Source organism: Trichomycterus rosablanca, chromosome 11, assembly GCF_030014385.1.
Source record: "Trichomycterus rosablanca isolate fTriRos1 chromosome 11, fTriRos1.hap1, whole genome shotgun sequence".
In the NCBI taxonomy this organism is placed as follows: Eukaryota; Metazoa; Chordata; class Actinopteri; order Siluriformes; family Trichomycteridae; genus Trichomycterus; species Trichomycterus rosablanca.
In genome coordinates, this window is record NC_085998.1 from 202,501 (window position 1) to 216,172 (window position 13,672).

Below are 13,672 nucleotides of genomic sequence, written 5' to 3' on the forward strand. Positions count from 1 at the left end.
TTGGGTCAGTAATATCCAGGATGATTTAGAACGTTCTATAATGACGTTAAACTCGGCCTCATCACTCACTCTGACCTGGTTTATGGATCAGTGGTCTTCACCAAGGCCTGAACAGAAACCCAAACTGTCACTTAAAGAGGGAATTTGTTTTTGCTAATCAGATGTTTTTCAGAAGCACATAAATGTCAGTCCTGTACTGGAGGCTGCTGATATTTGGGCGTCATTGTTCACAGTCAAACAAGCTTTACACTAGTGCTGCCACTAACGACTATTTTTCTATCGATTCATCTATAGACTATTTTATCAATCAGTCGATTTATCTAAACAATTAATTTTCCTCCAAAAATGTCATTCAGAATCTGATTTCATCTTCTTTTATTCTAACACTAAACTGTAGGTGATAATAATCTAACCCAGAACTAAATGTAAACAGGGTTTATGTTCATATGATCACATTCTCAGGTGCTCCATATTAAACCGAGTGCAGCTCGTGTTCATGCTGTTCTGTACACACAGCAACGTGCTTCACCTTATAGCAGAGATCAAATAGTTAGATGTAGCCGCGTCTCATTAAGTCCAGCGTACGGTAACGACAGAACGATCCCACATGCTAACCTCCACATTCACTCAACACTTACTGCACGTTCTAAACCATGTAAACACGGTGCTGAGTGTTACGCTGTTACCGGCGCATTCACACCAGAAGCTTTTTGTGCTTCGAGCGCCGACGCAGTAAAGTGCGCGGCGGTCTGACTGAACTCGCTAAGAAATGCGCTATTCCAAGATCTCCAGGATTAAGAAGCGTAATGAAACAATATAGACGTGCAGCACGGCGCCGGTGCTGCTGTGGTTCCATCAAAGCTTTACACAGTGAACAAACCAGCTTTTAGTTCTGTACCAGGTTTAAGTAGCACCGAACTTTGGATGATTTGGGTCGTGGAGAACTTTGATCTTTTATTTGAAAGCTCTACAAGACGGAGCTTAATGCCGCTGACCGGTGACCGGAGCAGATACGACTGAGGTCCTGCACACGGCGAGTAGTGCTGAGGGAATCATATGAACGCTTATATGAACGGAGACGATGTACAAATTAAAAAGGAGCATTTATAAACATCGTTTTAAAAACGATACATCAACTTAATATAGGGTGTCCCAAAATTCACGCAAGAAGTAATTTTGATAGAGAACACAGGTTTTTAATAAAAAATTGTAAATTTTTAATTGATTCATAAAGTATACAGTATAGTGTTATGTATGGAATAGCATATCAGGTAAATGGCCTCCACGGCTTTGCTGGCACATACGCACTCTTTTGTCGAAATTTTCCATGACCGCTTTGCATAAATGTGGCTGAATTTCGTTGATACAGCGCTCAATTTCCTCCTTCAAGGCGTGGGTGGTCGTGGGCTTGATGGCATAAACCTTCATAAAAAAGTCCAACGACGTTAAATCGCATGATCTGGGCGGCCAATTCTGATCACCAAAACGGGAAATTACACGACTAGGAAATGACTCATGCAGTAATTGAATTGTTTCTCGGGCTGTATGGCATGTGGCACCGTCTTGTTGAAACCACATGTCGTCCACATCCATATCTTGCAATTTAGGCACAAAAAGCTGGATTATCATGTCGCGATAGTGAGCACCATTAACTGTTATTGCCTGACCAGACGCATTTTCGAAGAAGAATGGTCCGATGATGCCTCCAGCCCAAAATCCGCACCAAACAGTGACACGTTGTGGATGCATTTGTTTCTCAACAATCACTCGTGGATTTTCTGAACCCCAAATGCGACAATTTTGACAATTAATGAAGCCATCAAGATGAAAATGAGCCTCATCGCTGAAGATGACTTTGTTCAAAAAATCGGCATCCACTTGTTGTTGTTCCAAAATCCATTCAACGAACTCTCTTCGCTGTGCGTGGTCAGTAGGCTTCAGTTCTTGACTCAATTGAACTTTGTAAGCATGAAGATTCAAATCTTTCGTGAGAATACGCTGTAGAGAGCTTCTGGAAATGTTCAATTCTTGACCACGGTGCCGAATTGATGTTCCTGGACTCTCAGCAACACTCTCACGAACTGCTTCGATGTTTTGAGTTGAACGACTTGTTAAAGGACGGCCAGAGTGTCTAAGATCACTAATTGATCCAGTCTCCCTGAATGTTTTAATTAATCTCTTCACAGTTGATGAAGTTAAATCACTATTCCGACTATATTTTGTACGAAAATTGCGAACTGTAGCTGCCAAACCTTCATTATTTTTAAAATATTGCTCAACAATGAAAACGCGTTGTTCTTTCGTGTAGCGCTCCATTTTTAATAACCCTGAACTGTGAGCTGTCACGCTGTCTTTTTTTGTTGTTGGCAACACTGTACCGCACAAATGGCGCCAAATTCAAATCTTGCGTGAATTTTGGGACACCCTTTATATACATAATATTGACATCATCGACTAGGTCGACCAATCGTGGCAGCCCTAATTTACACTCCAGTCACACTCACACATTTAGACAAAGAACTAAAAATAAAATCAGCTACAGATCTACAGACGTGGAAGTGTTGTGAACACTGTGTGTGTGTGTGCGTGTGCGTGCGTATGTGTGTGTAGGTGTCTGTGCATGTACGTGTATCAGCGTGTGTGTGTTGTGCTATACTGAACATTTACAGTTAGCATGCAGGCTAAGCTACGCAGCAGCAGGATGAAGATTATATACAGTGATGCCAGTAGGTAGGATGAATCCTGAGTGTGTGCAGAAGTGTGTAGTGCACCAGGGGTGTTGGGTAAGAAAGGATTTGAGATCATGAGTCTCACCTTGTCATCAGTTCCTGACCTCACAAATGCTCTTTTGATTGAGTTGGCACAAATTCCCACAGACACACTTCATAAACTTGTGGTAAGTTCCCTCAGGGGTGTGTGTGGGCATGGCTGGATTACTGACCGGGCCAGTGGGGCCAGCGCCCAGGGGCCCTTGAGGTCAGGGGGCCCCGGGGGGGGGGCCCTGGCCCAAAACATTTTGCGATGCCTATCAACATTTATGATACAATATATTTTTATTTCCGAGGGCCCTCCATTTTAAGGATCCTCTGACTATTAGGGACTTTGACCCCAGGGCCTCTTGGGGCCCCTAGCCATGCTTTTGGGCCCTAGCCATGCTTTTGGGGGCCCTAGCCATGCTTTTGGGCCCTAGCCATGCTTTTGGGGGCCCTAGCCATGCTTTTGGGGGCCCTAGCCATGCTTTTGGGCCCCTTATGAAAATGGATGAGGCGTTGTGGCACTGCTCTGACTTCGAGTCGTTGCCCAGGGGCCCAGACTATCCTTAATCCGTCCTTGTGTGTGGGTGGGGGGGATGGGGGTCGGCTGTTCTGGCCACAAATCATGAGGGAATGTCACATGGTTTTAAAATGGGACAAGCTCAGGGTCAGATGTCCACAGCGTGTGTGATTAAGATTCTAATCAGTTTCCTTCTGTTTCTCTCTCACCAGGTGGAGACGCTGAACATCCTGTCACCGTGAGGAAGTGCTGAGTGTGTGAGTGTGTGTGTGTGTGTGTGTGTGTGTGTGTACAGTGTGATTACTGTGATTAATTCATGACATTTATCTTTAATTGCCTTAATTAATGGTTAATGAGGCTCCGCCCACTCCTGCAATAACACACCTGAACCCTGAGTCCAGCAGCACCAACACTCATCAGACTGTGTGTGTGTGTGTGTGTGTGTGTGTGTGTGTGTGTGTGTGTGTGTGTGTGTGTGTGTGTGTGTGTGTGTGAGGGAGTTTCTCCTCGTCAGTGACATCACTGGTCCACTTGATTTCTGCTTCATCAGAGCAGTGGGAGGTGAACATGCGGTAGTGATGTTGGCGGAAAGCTTCTGTAACCTTTTCTAATCTCTACATTAAAAACTATATACTAAAACGTCAGATCTAAGCAGGACATCATTAGCAGTGCATTATGGGAGCTGTAGTTTTCTGCTGGTTGTTTTTTATTGATTCTCTAAATTCTTTTGACTGTATAATAACAGGTTTTGATTTGCTGGTGGATTCGAGCATTTTGATTCGATGCTTTAAACTTTATTTATAAATCTTTATCTGAAAGCAAATCTCTAGAATCAGACAGACATGCTCACCGTCCTGCTCTACAGTCTGAACATCATGAGTTCCATCCCTTTTGATGGCATATTCTGTTGTTGTCGGGGGTCCTAGAGAGTTTAATAGTGCTGCTGTGTGAGTGGAACCAGTTTCAGGTATCTGACATGTCAGAGGAACTAGAGCTGCTAGCTTCACGCGTTACCAGTTAACTCTGCTAATCAGGTGTGTTAATGAGGGGCAGAAACGGCGGCTTGTTTTTTATTAAACCAGCATTTTTGGGGGTTTTGTACTTAATTCTTCTTTTGATTTTCTGACTATAATTACAAACTGAACAAATTGAATCTTTATAAGAATGATCAGTGTGTTTGATTCTGATAATAAACTGACATTTTCTAAACAAAAAAAAATTGATTTATTTATGATGCTAAACTATACGAGGTCCTGTTTTAGGTTGGTTGTTACCATGGATACGCCAGTAGCACTAGTGATGTAATAACGTCTGTTGTTGCTGTTAAAATGCAGGAGGCCCCTCACGATCATCAAGGAGGGCCACTGGGGGGCCAAAGCCCAACAACAGCAAGCTTACTCCCCTCCACCCCATCACCACAGACCACATATATGCAAACTGAGACAAATTTAAAACAAGTCTGATATACAGTCAAGCCGGGAGGTCTGTACACCCCTTCCACGTTTTATTAGGTTACAGACGCATTCTATAATAGATTCAGTTCATTTTTTGCCATAAACATCTACATACGGGCTGTCATGTGCCTTTTATTAAGGCGTGGCTTCCGTCTGGCCACGCTACCATAAAGGCGATCTGTGGAGTGCTGCCTGGATGGTTGATCTTCTATCAGGTTCTCCCATCTCCACAAGGATACGCTAGAGCTCTGTCAGAGTGACCCTCGGGTTCCTGCTCACCTCCCTGACCAAGTCCCGTCTTCCCCGATCGCTCAGTTTGGTCGGGCGGCTTCAGGTCTGGGAGGATTTTTGGTGGTTCCAAACTTCTTCCATTCATGAATGATGGAGGCCACTGTGCTCTTTGGGATCTTCAATGTTGCAGAGATGTTTCTGGACCCTTCTCCAGATCTATGCTTCGATACAATCCTGTTTGTGAGGTCTGCAGATAATTACTTTGACCCCCCATGACTTGGAGTTTGCTCTGAGATGCACTGTGGACTGTGGGACCTTATATAGGCAGGTGTTGGTAATCCCCAATCATGTCCAATCAATTGACTGGACCACAGGTGAACTCCAATTAAACTGTAGAAACATCTCCAGCAGTATCAGTGAAAACAAAATGCACCTCAGCTCACTTTTGGGTGTCAGATCAGAGGGTGTGAACACTTGTGTACATATGATATTTTAATAAATTAGCACAAATGTCTAAAACCTGCTTCACTTTGTTATTGTGAATATTTTATGTAGAATATAGAATGAGTCTGTGATGTAATAAAACATGGAGAAGGTGAGAGGGGTGTACAGATGTGATCATGTGGCAGTAAACATATCTTCGTTATTCAGAACCCTAAAGCTGGTGGACTGAGCAGCTCCTGTGGATCCAAAAGTTTTTTTACTTAAATATGTTTAGACAAAGTAAAAACTTACACAGTTTTATTTTTTTTTATTTACCTGCATCAGTCAGACATGTTTTTTTTCACTGCACAACAGTGAGATCACAAAACCGTTTCCTGTTCACTACACACGTGCACTACACAGAGTGCAACATAAGCCAGTTGTACATCCTATCTAGTGCACTATACACCCAGTAAAAGCAGATATGAGAGTCTGCTACAGGAAAGAACCACAGCTGGATAAACATGCTGAGAACCAGTGAGTAAAAGAACCTCAGATTAAAACTTACTTCATGTGTTCACATGTTCATTCATTTATTCATCCATCCATCCATTCATCCATCCATTCATTTATTCATTCATTTATTCATTCATTCTGGTTTTAAGGTTCAATAATCATAAGTCACTCATCAGTGAATTTAGAACACGTTGTTGACACTGATTTGGGTATTTTAAGTTTTTTTTATCTCCATGAATTTGTTGACTTTTTAAAAACAGATCCAGTAGATGTAACAGAAAATTAAAATGTAAATAAATGAATCAGGTGATGAGAGTAAAGAGTTTTAAAGGTGATTAATTGTTTATATAAAATCTTATCATTAATTCAGTGTTTAAAAGTCTGTACTAGGGTTTCGACGTGAGTTTATTTGTAAAGCACCTTTCATACACAAACGATTCAAAGTGCTTTCGAAGTCTAAAAATATTAAAACATTCCTGAGATCTAGAACCTCAGAAATGCTTTTTGCAAATAAAGTTACAATTAAAAGAACATGAAATAAAAACCAGAGGGATAAAATGCTTAACATGACTTTGATGTGATGCTATCGCGTTGCAGAGCGTGAAATGAGACGTGTCCCGTGTAATCTGCAATTTGCTGTGAATTCAAACTTTAATGTTTGTGTTTAGTGATTTAACGTTTTTCATTCGTGCAGCGTTCAAGTGTCTCACGTTTACTGATTAATCTGCACTATGAGGCGCCTGGCAATCCTACAGCAATTCAGTTAGCAATGGCTTAGTCAAAATGTCCAGATGTGGAAGCATAAAGCAGCTAAAAACGTGACTCGGGTAACTGAGTTTGGAAAACCAATGTAACCGAGCTTTCTAGAGGGTTTGTTTAACAACATAAACGTTCATAAAAGAATAAGCGCACACGGACACAGTATGAACATGAACCAGCACGAACTTTACTTTTTTTTCTTCTCTCCTCATTTCCACACCAAAACAATAAGACTCTACAGCGCCCCAATAGGGCGGTCAGTCATTTTACATAAAAGTCTGTTGCACTTAACAACCGATGTGGATGCAGAGGAGAATTTTGATATTTGAGACAGAACATGAAGCCTCGCACCGTCGCTGGATGTTCTAGGTTTACATTCATCTATTAATGTAGCTGTGCTGTGTATCGTAGCTTTATTTATTCTATCATTTCATTTATGAGTGAAATTTAATGACGTGAAATGTGACTTTTCTTTATAAATCCCTAAAATCTGTGACTTTTGGAAAACCAGGTCCATGAAATGAAGCTCATTTTCCCGTGAACTGAGTACGACTCTAAATATTAGATAATGCAGCTCGAGTCCTGTTAGACACCAAACTTTGACCCGGCCACCTTCACGTCACACCCAGATTCATCAGACCAGTTTCTATAAGCCGGTACCCAGTGTAGCCTCAGATTTAAATAACCATTATCAGTGTACAGGCAGACCAAGGGCTTCACCTCCACTTCTGACAAAAGCATTAACCTCATCAAAGGGAGAACATACTAAACTCCTCACAGTGACCCCCATTGTACCAGCTGTTCCGGAAGCTTAGTGAAAATGAAATGTGAAGCAGTAATCCTGCAGTGCAGCAGTTCTACAAACAGACTCGTGCTGCCCCAAACCAGATTTATATTCTGATTTATTCTCAAATCAAAGTATTAAAAATAAATAACAATATTTCAATTTACACAAAATTAAAGGCAAAGTTTATTAAATTCATGAAACTATAAAATCTATGAAATAAATCCAGATATTTTCACATGAATTATTAACAGGAAATAATTACAATGTTTTATTAGGGTTAAGCAACATTAATGTATTTCCATTTATTAAAAACATTATTATTAATTGAATGATGCAGTAATAATTATTACTGTAAAAAAATGTAATAACAGAGAATTATATAAATATATTAACATTATAATTTCATCAGTATAGAGGACGCATTCAGGGTAATTGGACACGACTAGATTAGGGGAGAAAATTGGGGGAAAAAAGTGGGAAAAAATAGATAATAGTAATATAATACACTATTATTATAATTTATAAGCAATATAATTTATTAGCATTATAATAAAGTGAATCCATCAAAGTTTATGTGATATAAATAAAAGCTATTGTACATTTCATTTCTTTAATTATTTTATAAATGTTTTATTAATACACAGAACAAAAACTGTGTATAATTATAATGTAAAATAATAAAATATAATTAACAAGTAAAGGAGGCTAATACGCTCGCTCACCTCTGCAAAAAAGCTCTTAGGTCTGAGTCTCAGCAGTGCTACCGGCCTGGCCAGGTGCTCTGCAGACATGGCCAGGTATGTCTGAAGTAGGACAGTTTGAATAGAGTTTTTTTTGTCTGGTCAAGGCGCTGATACGAGATATGGAGGAACAAGTAGAGTATAGCGTAACTCTCCATATGTGATATGACTGTGAGAATTCACCGCTGCCTGCCTGCAGCTGATGAAAACATGTGTCAAAAAGTGGCAGGTGCTAGTCTGCAGCTCTCCTCTGCCAGCGTGTGGTTGGTGTAAACAACCGAAAAAACAACCAGATGTTGCTAATCAGATCATAAACAGCCACAGCAAAGCAAAAGTATTTCCAGTGGATTGTTCTATTTCTGAAAACCTATATATAACATATATAACAAATCTATATAAACCTATAAATAACCTATATAAACCATATATAACCAATATAAACCTATATATTAACTATGTAAATCATATATAACCTATATACCCCATATATATATATATATATATATATATATATATATATATATATATATATATATATATATATATATATATATATATATATATATATATATATACAGGGGTTGGACAAAATAACTGAAACACCTGTCATTTTAGTGTGGGAGGTTTCATGGCTAAATTGGACCAGTCTGGTGGCCAATCTTCATTAATTGCACATTGCACCAGTAAGAGCAGAGTGTGAAGGTTCAATTAGCAGGGTAAGAGCACAGTTTTGCATATTGCAATGCACACAACATTATGGGTGACATACCAGAGTTCAGAAGAGGACAAATTGTTGGTGCACGTCTTGCTGGCGCATCTGTGACCAAGACAGCAAGTCTTTGTGATGTATCAAGAGCCACAGTATCCAGGGTAATGTCAGCATACCACCAAGAAGGACAAACCACATCCAACAGGATTAATTGTGGACGCAAGAGGAAGCTGTCTGAAAGGGATGTTCGGGTGCAAACCCGGATTGTATCCAAAAAACATAAAACCACGGCTGCCCAAATCACGGCAGAATTAAATGTGCACCTCAACTCTCCTGTTTCCACCAGAACTGTTCGTCGGGAGCTCCACAGGGTCAATATACAGTGTATCACAAAAGTGAGTACACCCCTCACATTTCTGCAAATATTTCATTATATCTTTTCATGAGACAACACTATAGACATGAAACTTGGATATAACTTAGAGTAGTCAGTGTACAACTTGTATAGCAGTGTAGATTTACTGTCTTCTGAAAATAACTCAACACACAGCCATTAATGTCTAAATAGCTGGCAACATAAGTGAGTACACCCCACAGTGAACATGTCCAAATTGTGCCCAAATGTGTTGTTGTCCCTCCCTGGTGTCATGTGTCAAGGTCCCAGGTGTAAATGGGGAGCAGGGCTGTTAAATTTGGTGTTTTGGGTACAATTCTCTCATACTGGCCACTGGATATTCAACATGGCACCTCATGGCAAAGAACTCTCTGAGGATGTGAGAAATAGAATTGTTGCTCTCCACAAAGATGGCCTGGGCTATAAGAAGATTGCGAACACCCTGAAACTGAGCTACAGCATGGTGGCCAAGGTCATACAGCGGTTTTCCAGGACAGGTTCCACTCGGAACAGGCTTCGCCAGGGTCGACCAAAGAAGTTGAGTCCACGTGTTCGGCGTCATATCCAGAGGTTGGCTTTAAAAAATAGACACGAGTGCTGCCAGCATTGCTGCAGAGGTTGAAGACGTGGGAGGTCAGCCTGTCAGTGCTCAGACCATACGCCGCACACTGCATCAACTCGGTCTGCATGGTCGTCATCCCAGAAGGAAGCTGACGCACAAGAAAGCCCGCAAACAGTTTGCTGAAGACAAGCAGTCCAAGAACATGGATTACTGGAATGCCCTGTGGTCTGACGAGACCAAGATAAACTTGTTTGGCTCAGATGGTGTCCAGCATGTGTGGCGGTGCCCTGGTGAGAAGTACCAAGACAACTGTATCTTGCCTACAGGCAAGCATGGTGGTGGTAGCATCATGGTCTTGGGCTGCATGAGTGTTGCTGGCACTGGGGAGCTGCAGTTCATTGAGGGAAACATGAATTCCAACATGTACTGTGACATTCTGAAACAGAGCATGATCCCCTCCCTTCGAAAACTGGGCCTCATGGCAGTTTTCCAACAGGATAACGACCCCAAACACAACCTCCAAGATGACAACTGCCTTGCTGAGGAAGCTGAAGGTAAAGGTGATGGACTAAACCCAATTGAGCACCTGTGGCGCATCCTCAAGTGGAAGGTGGAGGAGTTCAAGGTGTCTAACATCCACCAGCTCCGTGATGTCATCATGGAGGAGTGGAAGAGGATTCCAGTAGCAACCTGTGCAGCTCTGGTGAATTCCATGCCCAGGAGGGTTAAGGCAGTGCTGGATAATAATGGTGGTCACACAAAATATTGACACTTTGGGCACAATTTGGACATGTTCACTGTGGGGTGTACTCACTTATGTTGCCAGCCATTTAGACATTAATGGCTGTGTGTTGAGTTATTTTCAGAAGACAGTAAATCTACACTGCTATACAAGTTGTACACTGACTACTCTAAGTTATATCCAAGTTTCATGTCTATAGTGTTGTCCCATGAAAAGATATAATGAAATATTTGCAGAAATGTGAGGGGTGTACTCACTTTTGTGATACACTGTACATGGCCGGGCTGCTATAGCCAAACCTTTGGTCACTCGTGCCAATGCCAAACGTCCGTTTCAATGGTGCAAGGAGCGCAAATCTTGGGCTGTGGACAATGTGAAACATGTATTGTTCTCTGATGAGTCCACCTTTACTGTTTTCCCCACATCCGGGAGAGTTACGGTGTGGAGAAGCCCCAAAGAAGCGTACCACCCAGACTGTTGCATGCCCAGAGTGAAGCATGGGGGTGGATCAGTGATGGTTTGGGCTGCCATATCATGGCATTCCCTTGGCCCAATACTTGTGCTAGATGGGCGCGTCACTGCCAAGGACTACCGAACCATTCTGGAGGACCATGTGCATCCAATGGTTCAAACATTGAATCCTGAAGGCGGTGCCGTGTATCAGGATGACAATGCACCAATACACACAGCAAGACTGGTGAAAGATTGGTTTGATGAACATGAAAGTGAAGTTGAACATCTCCCATGGCCTGCACAGTCACCAGATCTAAATATTATTGAGCCACTTTGGGGTGTTTTGGAGAAGCGAGTCAGGAAACGTTTTCCTCCACCAGCATCACGTAGTGACCTGGCCACTATCCTGCAAGAAGAATGGCTTAAAATCCCTCTGACCACTGTGCAGGACTTGTATATGTCATTTCCAAGACAAATTTGTTTCAATTCATTCAGTTTCATTGTCCAACCCCTGTATATATACAGTATATATACAGTGCCTTGCAAAAGTATTCAGCCCCCTTGAACTTTTCAACCTTTTGCCACATTTCAGGCTTTAAACATAAAGATATGAAATTGTAATTTTTTGTGAAGAATCAACAACAAGCGGGACACAATCGTGAAGTGGAACGAAATTTATTGGATATTTTAAACTTTTTTTAGAAATAAAAAACTGAAAAGTGGGGCGTGCAATATTATTCAGCCCCCTTGCGTTAATACTTTGTAGCGCCACCTTTTGCTGCGATTACAGCTGCAAGTCGCTTGGGGTATGTCTCTATTAGTTTTGCACATCGAGATACTGAAATTTTTGCCCATTCTTCCTTGCAAAACAGTTCGAGCTCAGTGAGGTTGGATGGAGAGCGTTTGTGAACAGCAGTTTTCAGCTCTTTCCACAGATTCTCGATGGGATTCAGGTCTGGACTTTGACTTGGCCATTCTAACACCTGGATACGTTTATTTGTGAACCATTCCATTGTAGATTTTGCTTTATGTTTTGGATCATTGTCTTGTTGGAAGATAAATCTCCGTCCCAGTCTCAGGTCTTTTGCAGACTGCAACAGGTTTTCTTCCAGAATGGTCCTGTATTTGGCTCCATCCATCTTCCCATCAATTTTAACCATCTTCCCTGTCCCTGCTGAAGAAAAGCAGGCCCAAACCATGATGCTGCCACCACCATGTTTGACAGTGGGGATGGTGTGTTCAGGGTGATGAGCTGTGTTGCTTTTATGCCAAACATAACGTTTTGCGTTGTGGCCAAAAAGTTCGATTTTGGTTTCATCTGACCAGAGCACCTTCTTCCACATGCTTGGTGTGTCTCCCAGGTGACTTTTTATAGATATCTTTGAGAAATGGCTTTCTTCTTGCCACTCTTCCATAAAGGCCAGATTTGTGCAGTGTACGACTGATTGTTGTCCTATGGACAGATTCTCCCACCTCAGCTGTAGATCTCTGCAGTTCATTCAGAGTGATCATGGGCCTCTTGGCTGCATCTCTGATCAGTCTTCTCCTTGTTTGAGCTGAAAGTTTAGAGGGACGGCCGGGTCTTGGTAGATTTGCAGTGGTCTGATACTCCCTTCATTTCAATATGATTGCTTGCACAGTGCTCCTTGAGATGTTTAAAGCTTGGGAAATCTTTTTGTATCCAAATTCGGCTTTAAACTTCTCCACAACAGTATCTCGGACCTGCCTGGTGTGTTCCTTGGTCTTCATGATGCTCTCTGCGCTTTAAACAGAACTCTGAGACTATCACAGAGCAGGTGCATTTATACGGAGACTTGATTACACACAGGTGGATTCTATTTATCACCATCAGTCATTTAGGTCAACATTGGATCATTCAGAGATCCTCACTGAACTTCTGGAGTGAGTTTGCTGCACTGAAAGTAAAGGGGCTGAATAATATTGCACGCCCCACTTTTCAGGTTTTTATTTCTAAAAAAAGTTTAAAATATCCAATAAATTTCGTTCCACTTCACAATTGTGTCGCACTTGTTATTGATTCTTCACAAAAAATTACAATTTCATATCTTTATGTTTAAAGCCTGAAATGTGGCAAAAGGTTGAAAAGTTCAAGGGGGCTGAATACTTTTGCAAGGCACTGTATATACAGGGGTTGGACAATGAAACTGAAACACCTGGTTTTAGAACACAATAATTTATTAGTATGGTGTAGGGCCTCCTTTTGCGGCCAATACAGCGTCAATTCTTCTTGGAAATGACATATACAATATTTTGAGCAAAACTGTGCTCTTACCCTGCTAGTTAAACCTTCACACTCTGCTCTTACTGGTGCAATGTGCAATTAATGAAGATTGGCCACCAGACTGGTCCAATTTAGCCATGAAACCTCCCACACTAAAATGACAGGTGTTTCAGTTTCATTGTCCAACCCCTGTATATATATATATATATATATATATATATATATATTTTTTTTTTTTTTTTTTTTTTTTTTTTTATATGGATGATTCACACTTTCACTTTCAGGAGTCAGACAGCAGGCATGCTTGGTTGGTGATTATAATAGCTTTATTATAATGCACAATAGTTACACATACAATAAGTAATAATTCCCAACCTAAAACTACCT

At 41.3% G+C, this 13,672-nt stretch overlaps 1 protein-coding gene across 1 annotated transcript in view; it reads left to right on the forward strand.

The window, feature by feature from the left end:
* Window positions 1-4,478, forward strand: part of LOC134323455 (signal peptide peptidase-like 2A) — a 49,550-nt gene extending 45,072 nt beyond the window's left edge. Inside the window, exon 16 of the mRNA XM_063004982.1 lies at window positions 3,486-4,478. Coding sequence (XP_062861052.1) covers window positions 3,486-3,526 — 41 coding nt within the window. The 3' untranslated portion in view covers window positions 3,527-4,478. The remainder of the gene's footprint in view (window positions 1-3,485) is intronic.
* Window positions 4,479-13,672: the final 9,194 nt, after the last annotated feature.